The 23,113-nt window shown below is 36.2% G+C and overlaps 2 protein-coding genes across 2 annotated transcripts; both read right to left on the bottom strand.

Moving 5' to 3' along the window:
• Positions 1-2,419: 2,419 nt before the first annotated feature.
• Positions 2,420-4,722, bottom strand: LOC114651811 (fibroblast growth factor-binding protein 1-like). The gene is made up of 2 exons (XM_028801793.2): positions 4,572-4,722; positions 2,420-3,440 (listed from the first exon to the last, which is right to left on the bottom strand). Exon 2 carries the CDS (start codon positions 3,397-3,399, stop codon positions 2,734-2,736), a length of 666 nt encoding a protein of 221 aa, XP_028657626.2. The 5' UTR covers positions 3,400-3,440; positions 4,572-4,722; the 3' UTR covers positions 2,420-2,733.
• An 11,892-nt stretch (positions 4,723-16,614) lies between these two features.
• Positions 16,615-21,856, bottom strand: LOC114652635 (fibroblast growth factor-binding protein 2-like). The gene is made up of 2 exons (XM_028802990.2): positions 21,174-21,856; positions 16,615-17,167 (listed from the first exon to the last, which is right to left on the bottom strand). The coding sequence occupies exon 1, from the start codon at positions 21,779-21,781 to the stop codon at positions 21,182-21,184; it is 600 nt and encodes a 199-aa protein (XP_028658823.1). The 5' UTR covers positions 21,782-21,856; the 3' UTR covers positions 16,615-17,167; positions 21,174-21,181.
• Between the last annotated feature and the right edge of the window lie 1,257 nt (positions 21,857-23,113).

Below are 23,113 nucleotides of genomic sequence, written 5' to 3'. Positions count from 1 at the left end.
CACTATACAAAATATTCAAACACCACCTGTAAATGGAGAGTCAAATATGAACAGAGAATGTTAACTCTAAACACTACTGCAGGCAGTATTTTACCTCTTACTAGCCATATGGAGAGACTTAGTCTAATTTCACCAAATAAGTCTTTACACAAAAAATGAACAGTGTGATTTTTCTTTTTGACATTTATTGTTTTTAAACATTGGTTCTAAGATGGGCTATTTTATCACTGCATTTTTATTTCTCTTTTAAACATATCATAGTTGCCCATGACTTTGTTTGTGTACTTAACAAACCTTCTCAAAAAATAACCTTATGCCTGCTTCTTGCATTCCTTGTTAACTCTATTTTAAGACCATCATTGCTTCCATCCGTTTTTTAATACACTTATGGGTTTAAGACATTCTGCACACTATTTCATTATATTGTGCAAATACTGCTTAGAATAATTTTCTAAACTAATAAAGCTGGCCAAATGCTTTACCAGTTTGCCAAATGATCTTATTACCATATTAATGTATGCTCAGTTCTTTCTGGCAGTAGATTATGCACACAGGACACGCAAAGTATTGTATGCTACCACCACTCGAGGGACTCAAGACTGCATTGCACTGCAGTTTAGGAACTCTGAGGTGGTCCATTTATTTTCAACAAAAAGGAAGGCTGAACTCTATATACAGTAATCTCTCATATTTCTATAAATCAAACCAATTCAAACTGCTAATGTGCTACCAATATTATTTCCAAATACAGCACGGGCAAGTTCCCATTAAAAAGTATGACTTGTTTATATGTGAATTTAAGGAAACCAAAATGACCTTTGTCCCCTTCCTCTTATAAGTTTTGTGTGGTATATGTAACAGGTGCCAACATAATTCTTCCTGACTTAAAAATGTGTACAGTATTACTGAAAACTTTAGCTGTCCTGCAGTCACTTTTATTCCTCCTCCATTCTCAGACAGTACAAGACCACCAGCACTCACACATTTAGATTCAACGACAGTTTTATTCTCAGGTCATAGGGTTACTCAGCAGCCCCTCATAAAAACTACTGAATGAGTGTATATCATCTCATGTGTGTTCTTTTTATTTAATGAATGGGGTGTTGCATTTATGGTCTGTGTCCTGTTCATTGTCTGTTTTTTGTATTATGCTATTATCACTAGTTTGTGAAGGACATGGAAGTATTATTATTGTTGCTGTGTATACATGTCAGTAAACTTGAACTTGATGTCTAAAAAATGAATAAAGTCTTAAATACTTTGAAACACAACAGAACCATAGATATAAAAATGGATCAGCATAATTCAAAAGATGAATTTTAACCAACCATAATTTCGTCATTGCATTTCAGTCTACAAATAAAGCTCTGCACAAAGCAGGCTATGGCATGTCTAATGATTATCTTAGTCTTCAAAGTCAAAAAGGAGGAGTGTCATTTGAGAATTCCAGGAGCTGTATAACTAGTGCTGCCTCTGAGCACAAAGTGTACAGCCAGCCAGATGACAACCTACATTGCGTAGAGGAATGTGAAGTACTGTATAACACAGGAAAAGAACATTATTGGCAGAATTTCAGATTTCCATGTGATTGCTTTATAAATGATCATTATTTCCGAGAGGGCTGACTGCTGTCTTTTTAAGAGCATGACAGATTGCATTTCACAAATCATTACACAATATATTTAAGAGACCATACATTTTAATAAAACAAGTGTTGTTGATGAGTACCCCTGTTACTAGTAAAATAATATTAACTTTCCTTTCATGTTTAAACAACTAAAAAGAAACAGTAAGAAATGCAACCAAGATAACAAACCAATAAAGTATTATGTGTACTTTATAGTCATTCAAACATCTGACTGAAGAATAAAAGCCAAACTGTAAACGTTTCATTACCTCATAGCAGCATGTTTTATAACTCTTGAGATAATGATAATTCACAGACAGAATTAATGGCAAAGTAAAATGAAATTTCAACATATTACAACTACAATAATGAATGATAAATGCAGCATGTGGATTTTTTTAAGTTAGGATAAAACATTGCATACACCATTTTATTGCTGAGGTCATTTCATCCCACAGGTTAAAAACTATTCAACACTGATTTGTTCCTTACAGGTTTTAGAACACGATTACATATAGAAAATTTAACAGAACAGGATGCAGAGGACAGAAAGATATGGAAGAAGATGATCCGCTGTGGCAACCCCTAACGGGAGCAGCCGAAAGAAGATTACATATTGAAAAAGGCAATACCATTCAAACTCCATCCCACTTCCTGCTTTTGTGAAAATAACCTGTATGTTAGTTAGTATGTCTGATATAGCGACTTTACATGTCAGTCTTAGGTTGTTGTTTTTAATTTTTATCTTCCCTTGTTGTTGTCCAACCTTAATTACACACTAAAACAAAGAGAAAAAGTACTACAAAAAGCTTTATTTACACAGTTTAAATAACATATACCTCACAATCATTTTTAATTATTATTGAAACTACAAGTAATAATAAAAGGTTGCATTTTAAATAAAAACAATTTAAAAAACACCAGTGCATGTTTTGTTTTTAGAAATGTTAGCAATAAAAAATAAAATTTGTCATAAAATGGCTTTTTTGTTCTGTATATAACACAAATAACTACAGGAAAGGGGGAACACCTCCACTCATTAATACAAGAACACAACTCGAATAATATGTAGTAGTCAGAAGTGCTTTGTGGACATTTGAATTTTTTCAGCAGTCCTTGGTCTGAACCATGGATATGAAGAAGTTGCAGAAGGAGGTCCAAGAGCCACTGCAGTACTCCTCGGCCAGCTTCTTTTGATCGATTTCTTCGGTGCAGTGTGAACTGGGTGTCGCCCCTGCGTCAATGGCTTTCATGGATAGGTCTGCTGATGGTACTGGTTTCTGGACCTCTGTTGACTCTGTGGTCATTTTAAAGTGGGACTCTTGAGGTGCTTTCTTGCATAATGGGACCTTGAGGACAGATGAGGCGTCCTTGCACAGGTTCTTCTGTTTTTTTAAAGCCCGTGACATTTGCTTCCAGTATGATTTCCGATCCGATGCGTACTGTGAACATGCAGCCGGATTCCCGGTGTATGTGCACGTATATCTGTCCCCTCCCTTTTCACAGCTCACGTGCAAGGAATACGGGGTCCCCTCGGTCGCCCGCCAGCTGCACTGTTCTTTGTCTTTTTTGGAGAACTTGCCTTCCATCGCCGCTTTGCCGCCCTTGGCAGGTTTCTCGGCTGGTGCCTCCTTGCGCGCATCGGTTTGCTCTTTGTCCTTCCCCTCCTTCTTACGCTTCTTTTCGCCCTCCTGCTTTTGACACTCGACCACGAGGAGCAGCTGCGAGACGCAGGCGAGGACCAGGATCACGGCGATGCTTTTCATTAACATGACTGCCTTGGCGTTAATCAGCTTAGTACGGCAACCTTTTTCTTAAAAAAAAAATGTTAAAAAAAATTGTGAATTTCCCCTTGGGATTAATAAAGTATCTATCTATCTATAACACTGAGATCCTTCAGTAAAGGTTTAAAGACAGACAAGACAAGACAGATCATTTCAAATACTGTGTGGTCACTGGTCTCTGCACAGCGGTTCATATTTATGTACAGACTGGATCATTTACACAAATGGCAATGTACTGGCAACCGTATATGTACATTTCAATATTTTGTGTCTTGGTTAACGAGTATTTATTGAGCGTCTATTTCATACTGAAAGCGATTAAAAAGATTATTATTTTTAAACAATATTTTACCTAGTTGTAGATATTTTATTACATTTAGAGCACAGGCAGAATCAATTACTTGATCAGGCAGCAACTGCATCACAGGTTTTAAAATATTGTTTTAGCCTCCACATTATATACACTGTGTCTGAACTGTTCATCTGTCGAAGTCTTACTAAAATGTGTAGAGCGAGAGAGAGAGAGAGAAAGATAAATATGTATAGTATATATATTTCTATAAAAAAAATATATACAGTACGTATATATATAGAGAGAGAGAGAATACAGAGCGAGAGATTAGTTATATATATACACACACACATAAAGTATATAGATTTATTGTATTGTCTGCTGCCTCCACGTATCCAAATGTGTTAGTTTATAAGTATTAAGATTTGATATGTACAGTACCCTATATGATTTGTATTTGAATACATTTAAAAATCAGTCCACGTACACTAGAATGCACCTGCATCTTATGTAAATACAGCACATGATATCACTGTGAAATTCCACGTGAACTTACATGTTCATATTATGCACAACATAGCAAATAGCATATATTTCTTACATTAGCATAAAAAGACATTTCAATAGTTGGTAAATAAACCTCCTAACGTCCTAAACTCCTCTTGAATGAGTGAGATGCACGTGCGTAGTAAATGATAAAAGCGCGCTTTCGGCTCTGTAATGACGGCGCTTTGGTTGGTTTCCTTGTCAGTCTCATTCATGGGCTACTGCTACACCTTTTTTTCTTGGCTGCTACGGTTTTTCATAATTTCACAGTTTCACAAAACCCCGTTGAAAAAGAAATAAAGGATGAACACGGAGTGCCTACCTGTGCGCCTGAGCTGTGCGTGAGGTGGTCCGATACCCCAGGGACGCGCCTCGCCTCCATTTATAGTCGCTGTCCCGCCTACTAGCCGGTCGGCCGATATTACACCACAGGCGGGAGAGCGTGGCTGCGCGCTCGTTTCATTCCTTTGCTAACAGCTCACCGCCCGGCAGCGCTTTCTTGGAGCCGCCAGAACAAGTACAGTCCCATTGGACGTAAAGGGTTTCCCTTTGTCACCAAGCCAGAAAGAAGTGTAAAGAAGAGAGGGCGTGTATTGAGGGAAGAAGTAAAAGAGAGTAAGGGGCTGGAGGATGCTCTGTGTGTTAATCATTTTCTAACGTAAGAGTCTTAAGCCCATCTAATCCATTTGTTAAAAAGTATATCCATTTACGTACTTTTAAAAATAACAAATTGAGTTTTGTTGCTTTTTACCATGATGTGGTTTTTATATTCGCTGTTATTTGCCTGTACATAATAGTTGCAGTGCAAGACGTTTTGACGTTGTGGAAAGGATGTTATTATTACATTAATAATAATGATAATAATTATCCATACCTTTCTTGGGTTTCGCGGAACAAGAATAGTAGAAAGTAATCCATGTCAGTGTTCTGTTTTTAACTTAATTTCAAAGCACTTGTTTGGTACGTTTATAAGCAGCTTGGGGTATCTATAAAAAGTTGAAAACTGACTATTTAAATTATAATACAGTATTTAAAATACTCTTATATTTCAAAATAAAAACTGTCCACTTCTGGCTATCTTAGTGACCCCATCTCGAATTAGCATTTTTTTTTAGCAGGCCAAACTAAAACATTTCTTAAGTCTTTATTCACTGGCTGTACACCCTACCTTTGTTTTTCCGTCCAGAGGTGCATATTGCCTCCAAAAAATGATCAGCTTTGAATACTCAAATGCCAAAAGATAATTTGCTCCCTGTTTTTGATTTTTTTTTTGATATTGTGAGAACATGGACCTTTGCTTGAAGGTTTTTTTTTCAAGGCATCTGGAAGATTGCTTTTGTATTCATACTTCTAAAAATGCTTTGTTTTTGCTTGTTTCCTTATATCCCTCTGTTAATTTTTGATCCAATCCCTTTAAAAAGATTCCCGAAAGTAAAAATGCTTTTGATTTAGAAATATTGCTTCCTGTGTGTAAACTCTTTGTTTTCTATAGTGTGACCTTCCTAACCAGCACTCATATCACCTGCACTTCAGCACAGGTAAGCCAAGCATGTTTGGGCCTGGCCGGCACTTGAATGGGGGGGACCAACCAGGAAAGCTTGGGTTGCTGATGGAAGAGCTGCTGGTGAGGCCAGGAGACTGCGGTTACCCTGTGGTCTGTGTGTGGATCCTAACGCCCTAGTGTAGTGACCGAACAATGCTGTAAAAATGATGCCTTCCTTCAAATGAGACATAAATCCTGACTCTCTGTGGTCACAAAAGATCATTCAAAAAAATTCTGGCTAAATTGCCCATTATGGCCTTGTCTGTTTTGACCCCCTAATCATTCCTGGTCTTTCTCTCACCCCTTCACTACCTAATAGTGGCACAAGAATGGCTACTGTCACTTCAACCAGGTGTATGCTGCACTTTGGAGATTGTTGAAGTGCTTCTCCATTGTCTATGTAAATCACTTTAATTAGCTAGAAAATCACTGTATACATGTAAGTAATTACTATGTATTATTACAGCTCAAACACTTCTACTTTGTTTTTAAAATAACTTCTCCAACTCCACATCACAGGAGTAAGTGCATTCTCTTAGTCTCCCGCTACAAGAGAAAAACCCCTTTACAACATTTAAGCAAAAAACTCAAAACGTGCAGCTTTGAGAGAACACAAATAGGAAAAAGGCAACTATAGCAAGACATTCTTAATTCAGTTTAGGGTCACTTTAGTTTATCCTGGGAGAATCAGACACATAGCAGGAATCAGCCTTGGTAATGTGTATACCCAAATGTAGAATAATTAATTAACCTAAATGGCACATTTTTCTAATGTGGAAGGAGAAGTGAAGTACCAGAGTATATGTGTCTTTTATTGCATTATTGCCTGATTCTGCTGAGATTGTTCAATACAGCATTTTGGAGAACCTGAGTCTATGTGCATTAAGTAAATGAAGTGGATGTGTTATTTTGTGTTTTATTTTGCTCAATGGTAGGCCAGTAAAAGTTTGCACAGAATATAGAAGAAACTTTCTCATTACTCCCCAAAACAATTCAGTCACCCTTCATTTTACTTAGTACCTTTCTGTAATGCACAGTATTCCAGCTACATTACAGCTGTTTACATATGTATTTTTTACAGTTAGAATTCAAACAGAGATGACTTCCTCAGGGTCAAACAATGTATCAGTGATGAGGACTGAACCTGTAAATGTCTGACTTATACTTCAGCAATTAGATTACCTCTAGGCTAAGCTTTGGTTTCAGATGACCCAGTAATTAAAAAAAAGTAAGAATGAATGAATGAATGCATGCATGCACTGTTATTGAATCCTACAGGCTGTGCAGCACTCTTTGTGGGGCCTACAGAAGAGTGAGGTGAATTGAATCTCAGTACATTAATTTTCAGAATGAGTACTATCTAAGGTTTTCAGAATAGCTCAACATTTTGAAAAGCAATCAAATACCTCAGTGAAACAGAGCAGAGACTCAAAGCAAGCAGGGCAATTAAAGCATCTGGGCAGTATCGCACAGCAAGCAAGCAGGCAAAAACAAACCAGGAATATGTTTATGGACATTTTGTTAGCATTCATGTTCATGATATTTTTAGAGACTCTACTAAATATTAACTTAAAAAAAACATTGAAAGAAGTAATTTGCGTTTTTTTATCTTACCTGGCGATGATTTCAGTTCCAAATGTGAAGAATTGGTAGGGGAAAAAATGTCAAGGTGAACATTGGCTGGGATACCTGGATTTAGAATTTGCTTTCGGTCATTAAATAGCAAAAGGAGCATAAACATCCATAATACCCATCAGCTTTATAATTAGCTAGTGTTTAATGGGAATAGCCTGTGATTGATGTGGGTTATTTAGTCTTTTTCCCAAGTGTTAAAGCTGTTTCCAATAGAAGTATTTTCACTATTCTGACCTTTTATGTAGTTGCACTACATGGTAAAACAAGGAATAGTACCTGATTAAGTAATTAAAAAACACAAAAAAACAGCGTTTTGAAATTCTCACACTTAATTATTCTGTTTGTGGACTTATTAAATTTGCATCTTCCTCCCTTACCATTAGAAAAAAATGTGTTATTAGCTTATTCTGTGTATATATTTTAACACATCCTTTCTATATTTTCACAGTTTTAAACCATTTGAGTCCTGTATGGAAAAAATACACAAGTTATAATCCTCTGGTTAGCAAAATAACAGTTCATCACTTCCCTTTTGATGCTGTTACTTAAAATTGTTACTCAGCCACTACCTGCTTATTTGATATTATCATACACCATTGGACATTACAACAGAGATTTTTATAGGAAGAAGGTATAACATGCCAGAATGGTTAAGATCAAGATAACTTCATAAACTACTTTATTATGGGATATGGCTAACCACTCATATATTTGTCTGTATATTAATCATGTCTTTATTAAGAACAGTGATTAAATAAATTAAATGATTAGTGAAAGTAATACAAGCACATCTCAAGCAGCAATCTGGAATGGAGTCCTACAATTACCTGTGTGGTCCAACAGTTAAGGTGACCCATGACTTCTTATTACTCTTATAATATTCATCCAAAAGACTATTCAATCACCATATCACCATATATAGCTAAAGATGACAAATACATTCTCAAACATATAATGAATACTCCATGTGCTAGTCCTGTTTGCTCATTCTCTTTAAAATTAAAAAGCACACTCAGTGAACTTATTTGATCTGCAAATAGTTCTTTCTGTACACATTCTAGTGCATCATCACTAATGAAACAGCACTGACACATTTCTGCTTTTATTACATTTCTTTTGTGATGATCTCCCATATTCGGTATGCAGGGTGGGATATAAAACTAACAAAATAAATCTATGTACTGCTAGCTTTGTTTTTGTCTGTGTAGGAAAATGCCATCTACTGTTTTAAGAAAAGTCAAATGATCTTGAGTGTGAACACTGATTTAGCTTGTTTCCTGGGTTCATATAACAGGCTATCTAGAAGTTTTATTGTTGGCTTTGGAAAATTCTTTATTGGTTTGGACTGTATGTATTTTTGTACATATCCATGTCAGCATGAGTACAACGTCAATATTTTATTTTTCAGAACTTGGTAGTTACATTCTATAAATCTTTCTACTTTTGAAACGACAACAATTTATTTCTTGCATAGCCCAAAATCACACAAGGAATGAGCTAAAGCCCTGATTTTTGATAGCGAAAACCACACCTTGACTCCCTAAGAAGACAAGAAAAAAATCCTCAAAAAAATACACTTGCAGGGAAAATAAAAAAATGGAAGAAAACTTGGGAAAGGCAATTCAGAGAGAGTCCCCTTTCCTGGTAGGTTGGGTGGGCAATGGATGTCAAAAATGGGGTAAATACAATGCGCAAAACAGAGCACAGATTTTGTGCTTAATAAAACAGTTCACATTGTTTTCATCTCTGTAATATACATGTGTACAGTATGAAAGAGTTAAAAACAGTACGTGGCAATAAAGGGTCCAATGGTTTGTTAAAACTAATATTATAATAATACAGATATGTATTACTGCGGTGGGTTGGCACCCTGCCCGGGATTGGTTCCTGCCTTGTGCCCTGTGTTGGCTGGAATTGGCTCCAGCAGACCCCCGTGACCCTGTGTTCAGATTCAGCGGGTTGGAAAATGGATGGATGGATGGATATGTATTAATTTAATAACTTTCTTGCAACTCAACCCCAATCAACAAAAAAAGTTTCCCAGCTAAATAGTCTGTGGCTAATTCTTTTTTTTTTTTTAAATGTCTCTTTGCGAGTCTCTTGTATATAAAGTGTATTGTAATGCAAGGTAACAGGTGAGTTATGTCATGTTACTCTATGTCAAAATCTATTCCATAGACACTGAGCTAAAATTAACACTACGTTCATTCGGACGTTTCAGAAAGTTTACTGTAAATTAATAAAATGTGTGCAAAAACACAAACAAGAAGCAAAAAAGCCAGCAAAAATTCATTCATAACTCGTGGCCCACCTTAGATTGACAGTCCATTGAATCACCAATGAGTTACACAATTCTCTCCAACTTTCTCTCTCAAGAATTCTGGATTGCATCTTGTATACCAACTCTCTGAATAAAGATCCATTTTTCTTTTACATTTTCTTTGATGTTATTAGACCATCTTAACTAGGTCTATGTCCTCATTCTGCTCACATGACCATTTCATCTATCTGCTGGGGTCCTGAGGTGGTTCGTCGTGTGGTGGGTACGGCAACACCCTGTATCAGTGCATGTTCCCAACCTCCCCTCTCCTCTCTCCTTCTATTCACACCAGCTTTGTCTGCTGTTTTCCTTATTCTTCTCAATATTTTTCTGTTGCATACTCTATCTTGTCTTCTGATTCCAAACATCCATGTTAACATTTCATCTCAAAAGCCCTTATGTTATTTTGTGTTTTCTATCTTCATTGTCCATAGCTCAGAGCCCTATAACAAAGTTAAAAATTATGCACACTTCTAAATTTTTCTTTTTTGTTTTAATAGTTACATTTAGATTTTTCCAAATAGTTTTAAATAGGCAGTAAGCTAAAGATATCCTATTCATTATTTATATTGAGCAATTGTTACCAAAAATGCATTTTTACCCAAAATATTTAAAACTTTCATCATTATTCAATTTATATCCATTCAAAGTTATCTCCAGCTTATTTTTTTTTTATACAAAACACCATAGTTTTGGGGTCTTCTTTTTGTTTGATGGTCATTCCATACTTTTTGCTGACTACTGCAACAAGCTCAACTAGTTTTTGTTGTTTTTTTTATTAATGAAATCAATATTGTCAGCAAATTTTAGGCTGATTGGAAACAGGTTATTTGTTTAGTTTTCTTTGTTATTGACATTTGTAAATTCATCCAGAGCTTCAGTCAAGTAGATAAGAACAAAGCTGGCAACAGAATTAGCTTTGTCTACAGTCTGCTGTTCTGTGAAAGAAATCAGTCAGTTGTCCCGCTAATACTGCTGATTCTGAGGGGTCGTATAAGTTATTAATTAAATTTATTATGTTTATTGGCATTTTTTTTAAAAATCCTCCCATACACTCGTGACCAATGCTGTCAAATGATTTTGTAAATGGAATAAAGCAGTTGTAAAGTTTTGGTTATGTTTGATTGTTTTTTCAGTTAACAGTTAGCTAAACATCTGCTCAATCGTAAGTCTTCCATTTCTCATTCCAATTTATTCTTCACTATTGAAATTGATCACATACTGTATGAATTAAACCTTTTTTTAATGATTTTGAGCAGTACTTTGCTTGCAATATTTGTCAGAGAAATTGTACGATAATTCAAGCATTCCGTCATATTTCTCATTTTTTGAAGTAGAATTAAGAGACTTTCTGCCAATTTTGATGATATTTTGCCTGTCTGTCATATTTTCCAGGAAAGATTTAACATGACATCTGTCTTTACATCTCCACCATACTTGAGGAGTTTCGCTGGTACAGTATGTTGTCTAGCCTAGACGCTTTATTATTTTCCAGTTCCTGAATCACTAACTCTACTTCTTCTCTCAGAATATCAGCTGCATATTCTTCTGGTGGTGATATTGTTTTGAGTTCATCTGTCATTCCAGTGTGGTCATAATACAGACCTTTTCTGAAGAGTTCTTTGCAGTATTTTTTCCATCTTTCATGCTTCTCTTTTATAACTTGATTTGACCACATTTGATCTTAATGACTTCTCGCTTAATATGTTCCTTATCTGTTTTAAAGCACTTCTTGTGTTGTTCTTTCTGATGTTCAATTCTATCTCAGCATACTTGATGTTAAGCTAATTCATATTCCTCTTTTTTATCATCTTCTTTACTTTTTTTTGCAAGTTGTATAGTGCCACTTACACAATTTTTTATCTTTTCTTCTTCATATAACTTAAATGTTTTTCTAGTTATCCATGGTTTTCTTACTTGTTTCTTCTTGCTGATTGTTTCTTTTCTTTTCGTTTCTTTTTTTTTGCTTCCTAAATGCTTAAGTTGCTCTTAAGCTCTTTATCCAACAGGGTTGTGAATCTTCCTCCAGTGTTAACTTTATAATTCATCCTGGTGTTATCCTCTTTGAATTGTATATAATCAAAATCAGTCTCTTGTTATTTAGCAGCTTTTGTCTCTTTAGAGAAACTGACCCACTTATAGCCAATATTATGTTAAGACTAAAGTCCACTTTTGGAAAACTATAGTATTTTTGATTGAACTCTTCCATTTCTTTTTATCAAAAGAAAGTCAATCATATTCTTGGTGACATAGTCTCTTGAGTTCCTGTCCATTTTCGACTTGGCTTATGCTTGAAGAGAATGTTGGCAATTAAAAATTCATCTTTTGAGATAATAACTCAGATTAATTTGATCTTATAGCTGGCTGCCGAACATTTCATCCAGATCATCTTTCTTATCTTTCTTCACATTTGTTGTGGGTGCTTAAACTTGGATGACCTTGAGTTTAAATGAGCTGCCATTATACCTGGCTGTTAAAATACAGTCACTTACTGGATTAAACCTTATTAGTGATGCCTTTTCAGCTTTGCTCAGTAGTAATTACTCCACATTTTTTCTCTTTTCAGGATGGCCAGAGTATATGATGTTTTGTGTAATGCTACATCCTCATTTTCTCACCACATAAAGATCTATTATGTAGTATCTGTAATGTTCAAGTGCCTTTATCAGAAATTCTTCACCTATCCTTTCCATTGATCATCCTATTCTTTTCATGTATCAATGGATAACTACATTGTTTTAAAATATTTAATTATATTTGCTTGATTTTACATGTTATTGACCTTTTCCCCACTCACCTTTAATCTGGTCATGCCCATTGGGGTCTCAGCATCGACCAGATGACTACAAGTAACTCTCATTCTAGAAGGTGCCCTAGTACCCACAACAACTCCTAGACATCTCATTTCATTCACATTTGTGCAATTCATTTGTTCTTCAAAAGGCTTTGCTCCAGATGAAGCACAGAGCCTTGAACAGCAGCACCCTTCTACTATCTGGTTAAAAGCAGCTTATGTCATATCCAGGACAATTTACGTCATACGACAAATAGTTGGCAGGAGAACGGCAAAAGGTTGGCAAAGAAATATGTAAATCTGGCAATTGTAGCAAAGTTCACAACAGCAGATGAGTTAACCTTGTCCTAGGCATTTAGGGGAAAATGGCAAGTGTAATATTACAAGATGCTGCACATGGCCACACACATTAAATTGTATGACAACTCACACTACATGGTATTGTAGCATTGTGGTCTTGGATAATCATAAAAGCACCCCCAACCCCAGCAAAATGACCCAGAATAAACAAACAGGCAGGAAAGATTACCAAATCATATTTAAATGACTGACACTTGACACACCTCATACACCAATGTTTTGTGTCCTGTGCCTGATATGTCTAGGAAAAGCTCTGTCTTAGTTTTGCCCTAAACTGGATAAAAGTAGGTAAGAAAACTACTTAATTTTTAGGACTGTTTACCACTCGTTTTTTTTCAATATTGATCCATAGAAGCAATAGCAGCACAGAGTGGTGACAGGTCAGATGTTCACTAACACATGCATATAAGAATTTATTGGTATTCATACAACATGACAATATTAACCTTATAAAAGTATAACATTATGCAAATCAGGTTTAGATTCATTTGTCTTCTTCATTAGTTTAATGTGGTTTGAATTCTGGCCAAGTAATTGTCAAGTTCAAACTTGCACTTTCTCCATGTGCCTGCATTTTCTTCCATTGCTACTTTGCATTTCCTCTCAAAAATATTTTATTTAGTTGAATTGACAACTCCAGATTGACCCACTATGAATGAAAATGAGTGTTTGCATGAGTGTGTCATGTGTGCTGTTTTATCCAGGGTTGATTTTGCCATCCTGTGATCCCAAATTGGAATAATCAAATTTAGATATGGATACATTAATTAGCATATACTGTAATACATCACTGTATATACTTAGACATTGCATTATAATTTTGTGGTTTAATCTTTGGTGTTTCTCCATTAAGGGTTGAGGGACATAAGCCTTGACTTGATCTTCTTATGCATTTTTATTCTCTAATTTTCTATCATATACTCAATGAAGTTGCTTTTATATAAAAAAATTAGCTTTTTGTAGAATGTGAAATTGTCTTCATTCCAGGTGTGTGAACTTGAAAGGTGTATGAATTTGCATGCCTTGCTAGACTTCTCTAACATAAACATTAACTTACCTCACTAATAACATCCATTTCTCTTTTGCTAATGACTTATGAAACATGTTACACAACTTTCACGTCACAAAAAAAAACAATCAAACAATGGCATTGTGGTGCCTGGTTTGTATCGACTGGTATTAGATTATTGAAATATCCTCTGATCCTTACCATCTGAAAAAATACAGCTGTGTTGATTTAAACTATAAGTAAAGTGAAAGGTTCACAACAAAACAAAATATATTGACTATGAACTGCCTAAATGGAAGTGGAAACACTTCAAGATGATAGGAAAAAGAAAACGCCACATTTAAATGGGGAAAAATACACAGAATACACATATGACACAACTTGAACTGTAGCATACTACACATCCAGTAGCATCATTAGCTACCATGTGGCCAAATTGTTGTTGGTTAGTGTGAGATTGGCAAACAATTAAAAAAATGACAATTTTCAACATACATACCAGTTCTTCTGTTCTTTTCAGACCAGGATTCTGCACTTCTTTGAAACAGGAGCATCAGTAAGATGGCTTTTTTTTCAGCAAAGTCAGTGGTACACACATAGGCTTCCTTGATAGCTTTTTAATATTTACTACAGTGGTGGGTGATAATTAAGATGAGCATTATGTCTTGTGGACAATGCATTTCTGACTTTAGCTACCTTTAAGGGAGCAAAGAATACTGGAATTTTTGCAGGTCTTCTCTGATGTATGTTGCATAGCCCCAACTAAGATTAGATTTTTTGCATATGATTGTATTATTCAATTTTTTTCATTTTAAAATAATTTTATTTAAAGCACAATAATAAAACACAATTCAAATTGAAAAATAAAAGCAAATACAATATGTCCTGAGGACATTCCATGAAACTCAGCAGTCATGAGGAAAAAAAAGTAACGCTCTTGGCTCTTAAAGACATTTCTCTTTACTAGCTATAATGCATTCTCAAACCTGGTTCATGTAATTCAGGATCACATGGTCTACTGATTTTATATATATGGTTTTATTCCAAGAGCAAGTGTACTTTAGTGATAGTCTCAGAAGGTGTGTACACCCCAAATGATAAATTCTGCAGCTGTACTCCATTTGTAATAATGCAATTTAAGACACTGCATGTCAGCATGTTTATTTCTTCTGAACCAAATACAGGCATGGCTTGCTTTATATCATTGCAATACATTTTTGATACTTAAGTTTTCGTATCTGGAATTTTAATAGCTACCACATTTGTTTCCACCTTTATTGTAAACTGTAATTTTGTATTATTGTTTAAGAAGAAACAATTCTAATTAGTTATACACTTTTACTGTTAATAAAAAAAATCTAAAAGCATATGAACATTTTATTAAAACTGAAATTAAGCACAGAATATTTCTGTATATCTTTGTAAAAGAATTAGCATGATTCTTATGCATAAAATAAAGTAAATCAGTAAAATCCCTGAAACCCATATATCTGCTCTTCCAAAAGCTTGTTACGCATACATACTACCTTAGAATAAAATCTAACAGTTGCACCCATCAACTCCAAAAAAAAGCATTCTGCACACAAAATCACCAAATTACATTAATAAATTGCTTCTCAATGTCTAATAGAAAAAAAACGGTTTTCTAACAAAGGCTTTAAAAATATTGTTTCCCAAGTCAACATTGCCCCCTTATGGGCACAATAAGCAAACATGTTTTACGGGTCCATTTTTTAATTTTGGTGTTGGGGTAAAATCATGATTAAATTGCATAATTAACTTTATTTACTTTATAATTAACAACGGGTGTTATCAACATTGGCGGTGGCAGGATGACCCTTGTATAACACTGCAGTATCGCAGCTCTAGCCTTCTCATAATTTTCTCAGGTGTACTCAGTTTTCATTCCACATTACAGGAAATTAGAGTTGCATTAAATTTGGCACCTTAACATAGGTAAGTGTGCCCTGTGGTAGACTGAAGTCCAATTCTGAATTAGTTGATGCTTGGTGCCTGACAATTGAGTTGGTTCATTGAGTTGGATTAATTGATATTTACTTTCTCTTTGGGGACTTTGGATTCATTGGCATTAAATGAGTGAATGCAGGCCTTTCTACAAAATGGCAGTCCAAAGAACCATTGTGCAAAGTTGCTTTTGTCTTATGATCAGTGTTGCTATGTTGGGCTTTGGCTTATGTGTACTAGAAAAACAACAAAACTTTTCTCAGAAAAATAAATGGATTACTGTGTAACTGACAACGTATACTAAACATTCTTGTTTGTGTTCTCAGAGATGTTATTAGCTTGTTTACACACTAAGTCTGCAATGAAGGCCTTAGTATCTAAGTATGGAATAAAAACATGCAAGAGTTACAGTATTTGTCATATATTAGAAATTCTACAGTCTCAGCTGTGCTGTATAACATATATAAACTGTGAAACATTTTCCAGGTGAAAAAAAATAAAATAAAAAGAAGCAGAAGTAACTTTTATCTACAGTATTTATAACTTTTGCAGTTGTACTCTGACAAAGCATTTCACGATCTTCATGTACAAATAAAAATAGTAAAGAAATGTCAAAAAGAAACATTATGGAGTTACTATAAAATATAAGTAAACACAAGCAATACATACTTTTTTTAAATCCAATAAACAGGCCAAGTTCAGTATATACATGGAGTCACAAAAGACAGCAGAGCAGTAGTAAGAGTGTAAGAATTTAAAAATGCTGTTTAATAAGAAAACTTTCATCGTTTTTATATAAAATGTGTTGTGACATCATCCAACACAATATCTATATAAAAGTGTCACTATGTAAATTTATGTATATTTTTCTAAAAAGTCCTTATCACTATAAATGGATGCTGTTACCTTGTAATTTTGTTCAATGTAATTGATCTTAATCATTAAACAATTCAATCTAATCAAAGTGCTAGCACAGTTATACACATTTTGTAAAATTTACGATATTTCTATCAATACAACAGCAAAATAAAAAATTAAAAAAGAAATATATTTTTATATAAGACTATATCTATTTGCTTAAAGTGTGATAAGAATATCAGATTTACATTCATATATACACACATGCACACACAGCTAAAACTAGAAAGCTTCATTGACAGAATGGCGAGTCTTGAATTGTTAAACTAATAAAAAGTTGTGTGTTCACAATGAAATATAAGAATGGCTGAGTACTGCATCTTTGTACCCTGTAAATGTTGCCTTCAGAAAAACCTTCTGCACTCACTTTTGACCTGTAAAACAAAAAAAATGGAATGTTTCAGAGAAACTGCATCATTGGTGTACATTGACCTCAGACCTTATTTCAGAGATAAACTGACACATTTTATTTAATTATTCATGCAAGGCAGGCACACATTTATGGGGATGCTCTTGTCAGACAGGTAAGTTCAATGACCTGCTCAGTTTCACACAGTGAGCTGAAGGTGAGGACTAAACAGGCAAACTTAACATCTAATGTCTTTATCACTAGGCCATGTTAGCCACTTACAGTGTTCTGGACAGGCACACGCAGAACAGACTCAGAGAGTGATCAGCAAATCCTCTTTAACACCTTCAGGATCATATTTGTAAGTAAATGATTGGTTGTTGACACTCAGATATTCTCATAAACTGTTGTTTTTTATTTAAGTTTAGTTTGTTTTTCTTGTTAGACCCAGAAGTTGAATTGATTTTTCCTGTATTCTTGTGCTGCATTGCAATGCCTTTGTCATTGCTTCATGTGATGATAATCATTTTGAAAGATATTATAGAAAACAAAAAACATCTGCTTGATTTCCTTAAATGTTTCAAAAGATCATGAAACCATAATTAGTCATGACCAAACACTCTTACTACCTCTGAGAATTTACATGAAAAGTTTCTTTAGTTAAGAAGAAATACTTTGAATACAAAGAATTATGCAGTCAGTGATTAAATATCCAGGTTTGGGATTGAGTAATTGCTCTATTTGTCTTCAGCTCAGTTATATTTTGTTGACAAGTGATCGGTTACAAATGTCCGTCACAACTCCACGGTCTGAGCGAGCTGCTCACTGGTTGTAATTACTGTACGTTTTGATGAAAGCAGCACTTTTTTGTTGTTGTTGTTTGGATAGTTAACTTCAAAGCTCACAAAGATGGATATTTGTAGAAAGTTGCTTTTTGATTTTTGTTTAAAGTTGCAGTTACATATGTGTTATAACTGAGACAATGCATGTCACCAGGAAAGTGTTAGAAATGTGGAAGAGTGACAAGGAGACATACATAGAAAACACCTTTAGGGAACTGTGACTGAAGCCTGTTAACAAAGTTGAATGTTCTAGTTTGTGGCTCTAACCTGACAAGTGTTTTAATAACTGATAGTTGTGTTGGTAATCATAGACACAGGGCTTTCACTTTCCACTTAAAAGTAAAGACTGATTTATTTATTACACGTTTGACTCCATAATATCTATAGATGTACCACAAACCATATAAGAATTGACTGATGATGTTATTTTTTAATGTATTGATAGTGGGCCTGCTGTCAAAATGCTAGACCACTATTACTTACCAACCACGAAAGCCAGACTTATCACAGTAATGTTTTCCAGGTAGAGAACTTGCTCTGCAGCCATTTTTTGCTGTAAATGCAAGCAACACCTAAATAGCAGTAGGCAAAACCTGCTGTTGTGGTAGGACTTTGATTAAAAAAGTATAATACAGTTAATTTAATTATTCATTTAAAAGGTAGTCAGCGAGACCAGTACTTTCTGCCTTTCTCAAACCTAAAAAGCAAAGCCCACATTGTCTTCTCCCCAGCCTGCTGCTGCTTTGTCAGCTGAGCTGTTATTTGAGAAAGTTAAAACATTCAGCGAAAATATTCATGGCTGCAGAATTATGTTGCCATTTAAAATCACTAAGAAAAAACATAAAGAGAGTTAAAAGTATGTAAATTTTACTGTACTTGACAGGTATGTGGCAAAGGTCAAAATTGTTAAAGTAGTCCATTCTCATTCATCTATTTATACATAAACTTGATTACAATTTACAGATACACAAGATTTAGTACGTATACATTAAAATAAACAATTTTACTGGTTATACTGAAATATGCTACAGAGCATTCATATCGACTCAGGGATTGATGGTGTATCCCTAATTGTATTTGTTAACATGCAACCTGAAGTCAGGCAGATCTAAAAGGAAGAGCAGCACCATATTGTTAAATTAGCTATTAGTAAGCCTGCAACAGAGGGAAACGCAGTGGAGCCCATCACACACAAGTTCATGCACTATGTTTCATATTCAGTACCTCTTAGGATTTTACTGTCAGTATTTTAAATTTTTTTAAATCTTTAAAAGTCAGTAGATGGACTGGGAGAGCATGGGGGGTCATGAGGTCGCTGAAAAGGGGTGTGTGACACTCCTGACATCTATGCAAAAGGACGAAGGTCCAAGTCTTTAGAGTCCTGGTGCTTCCTGTCTTGCTAGATGGCTGCGAGACATGGACTCTATCCAGTGACTCGAGACGAGGATATTCTGTCTTCTGAGAATCCTTAGGTTACAGCTGGTTTAACTTTGTGTTGAATGAGCGGTTGCTCATGGAGTCCCGAATGAGGCACATTGCCTGCATTGTGAGGGAGCGTCAGTTACGGCACTATGGCCATGTGGCGCAATTCCCAGAGGGTGATCCGACTCACAGGATCCTCATTGTTGAGGACCCGATTGGCTGGACCAGTTCAAGGGGCGCCCATATAACACCTGGCTGCGGCAGACAGGGGGTCAATTCTGGATGGTGGGACTGGACTGCGTGTCCGCCTGGGGGGTTGCCAACCAGGATCCTGAGCTGTTTTGTCGTGTGGTGGGTGCGGCAACACGCTGTACCAGTGCATGCTCCCCAACCTGACATCACCGGATTTTAAAACATAAGAATATCAAGTTTACATCTTTTGACAGTTTATATCCCTCTGTCTGTCTGAAATGCAGCAGGACAACATTAATTTGTGCAAAATGTTTGTCTGTTGAGTCCCACCTGAAGAAGACAATGAAGTCAAGATTTGCCTATTTAATATTCTCTTGATTCCTCAACGCCAACTTAACTTTTTTTTTTAAAGGTGCAACACCTGTTTTTATATTTACAGTATAAAATGGGTGAAAAGATGAAGGCAGTGCAGTGGCATAGTGGCAGGAGTGCTTCCTCACAACTCCCCAAATGTGCTGGACTCGCTGCGCCGGGAACGGACTAATGCGTACGCCGGGGCTGTCAAAACGTGCCTATTTAGTGACATTAAAGTTGCTCACCTTTCCTTGCAGTGTATTCATTTGAGAGATCTGCAATAATAACATGTATTTTTGCTTATATCTGACAAAAACATTAATGCATTAATAATAGAGATTCTGAAGCCTTCCATGAGTAGCTTTCTTTTATTCATTTCCAGACCTGCTCGGTCAGTTTACATTCGTAACTGGAGAGATCGGGATCGGTTCGTTAGTCCATCTCACATCGATAAAATTTTGAAGGCATGCAGACTGTGTTCTGGAGTTGTGGGGTAGTGCCCCTTAAAAAGCGTTACCCCGATATCAACATCCCGCTATTGCAATGTAGGCAAAGTGTGAAGGTTGTAAGAAACCGTCAGGCAACAGGGACTCACAGTGCAGTCGGGATGCAAATGAAATACTGTAGCAGCGTTCAGATTAAGACCGAGCTCGTTAACGTGCAGTGAATGGTCAAGTATCTCTTTCAGCGGAGTCGCTCTTTTGTCAGCTCTCTACTGGCTGGAGGGGCCCAGTTCGATTACAGGATATGGAAGGATGGCGGCGTTCGTTAACCTTGATCCCAGTCTCACTTAAAATACGAATATCAGATGAGTAAGTCAACAATGATCGTGTATACAATTAAATATATAGGATGCTTGATTTACCGTTCGCAACTTTAATGTACGGTATCTGAAATATGACGTCGAAACAAACTGTAAACATATACATTCACTTTACCAAACAATCCGACATCAGGTGTTATAATTTACAACAGAATGCGAGGTACCAGATACTGTTTGTTCGTGGCTGTATACCGAGTCCCCTGAGACACACACACACACACGAGGTCGGGCAATACCATGCTAGTTTACTACGAGTTTCACGTCCACTCCATCTGCCACAGTCGTTTGTGATCTCGATCTTTTATATAAGCAACCTAAATTATATTTACACTACAATATACATTTTCTAGCGTGTACGTTTTATGTGTCTCTGAAAAACACCTTCCGGACCTCCTCACCTGCGCCTTCAGCCCTTGAAGAGACCTATGAAAAAGGAGCAGACGCCCTGAAGCGATTCCCAGCAGTACTCCTGTGCCATCTTGTCCACCTCACTTGGGCCACTGGCGGCTACAGCAGTGGGTTTAGCAGTAGTAGTGTGCACTGCTTTTGGAGTCTTGTTTGCTGGAGGTGCTTTTGCACCTGGCTTTCCTGGGGTAGCTTTAGCTGGCTTCGGAGTGATCTGCTTTAGACTGGAGGCTGTTTGTTTCATGTGGGCTTCAGCAGGAGCCTTGTGGCACATGCTTGGTTTGAGCACTTCTGTGGCCTGACAGGCATTGGTGGTCTTGCGGAGAACAAGGCTAATCTGGTGCCAGTACAGTTTGGGATTTCCATTAAAGGGGCGGCACAGGGATGGTTTGCCAGCATATTCACACCAGTAGTGCTTGCTTTGGTTTTTGCATTCAACCCTGAGCTTCAGTTCATCTTTGCCACTCAGCAACATTTCACAGTTGTCCTTAGATTTGGTGTTGAATTTAACTGGCTCTTCATTGCTGCTTCTTTTGCGTTGTCCTTCAGCTGCCCAGAAGTAATACACAAAGACAAAAAGCACACAGATCCGAGGTTTCATGGTGAAAGCGATGGCCTGAGAAGTGAGAGCATGTAAAGAAGTATTACATGTGTGGCGCACTCAGCCTGTACTTCTCATATATTTATAACCCAAACTCACAAAGAAACCTTTCATGGAGTGGCCACCCCCTAAAATATCCCATGAATGAGCAATTAGACTATAATTGATAGCTCAGAACTGATTTATTAAGTCCAGCACCCACTGGTTATATCATATTATATATATTTATATACATTAATCCTAATTTGAAACAGCTTTCCCTGGGCTAAAAAGGGATGTATAATCAAGAAGAAAAAAAGCCATACACCTAAGTGTTTCTGGCATCTGGTGGGCAGCTGTATGCACAAATCTTTTCCTGATTTTATTCGTTTTTCTGCCAAGCTCAAGTGAACATCGAAACACTGGGAGGCCGGAGCTGTGCAAGTTGGGTGTGTCGATCGCTCGGCCAAAGAAAGCATATAATGAGGCCAGTCTAGTTGACGCCAGAATCTGTACCACATAAGGTCATGCCATCGCCATCGATTTGTTGTTGCAACTTTTATACTGCGTATGTGGAATTTAAAAGCAAATTCATTAGCCTGTTCAGCTGATACAGTTAACTGAAAGCAACCTTTTATGTGTCTGGCTTTGTCCATTTGCTTTCATTAAAACACCATCAAATGGTTTGTGCAGTGCTTCCATAGCTTTTACTACAGATGGAATAGAGATAGTACACCATATTAAGATAGGTTTATATTCTGCTCCTTGAAAAATATTTCCCTCATCATAATCACACACTGCATAATTGTTATTCTCTTGAAATGCTGCCTTCCCTGACTTCTTCATGTGCATTAAGACGTGTAGAATTTCACTAATTTTATAATTTGTTTTCTATTCTCATCACTGCCATTACAAATATGTGGATAAATGAAATATGCTGGATTACCTGCAAGAAAATCTGTCCTTAGCCATACTGTTAAAAGCTTTTTTATTAAGTTTGCAGAACCTTTCACTTGGAACAGCAGATGAGTTTCCATGGAGTAAGAGGAGCACAGAAAGCAGGACTGGTCTTGGATTGATGGCATTTGTGGCATCAAACTGAGAAGCTGCTTAGTATATCATGTAATATCCTTGGTACCTGATCAAATGTTCGGTATTTGTAAAGTCAAAGTCAGTGTTGTATAGCAATGAAGTAGAAATACTTTGCTGCCGTACCCAAGTATGTGTTGAGAAAACATACACTTTAGTGGAGTATACTTTCTGTCTTACTTTCACTTTTACTTAACTACATTTTCAAACGCAAATGACTACTTTTAATCCAATATATTTGTTACTGAAATACTAAACCAGAAA

Source organism: Erpetoichthys calabaricus, chromosome 5 (assembly GCF_900747795.2).
Source record: "Erpetoichthys calabaricus chromosome 5, fErpCal1.3, whole genome shotgun sequence".
NCBI classification, from domain to species: Eukaryota; Metazoa; Chordata; class Cladistia; order Polypteriformes; family Polypteridae; genus Erpetoichthys; species Erpetoichthys calabaricus.
The sequence above is the reverse complement of the archived record's forward strand: the minus strand, read 5'-3'. Positions and strand labels throughout refer to the sequence as shown.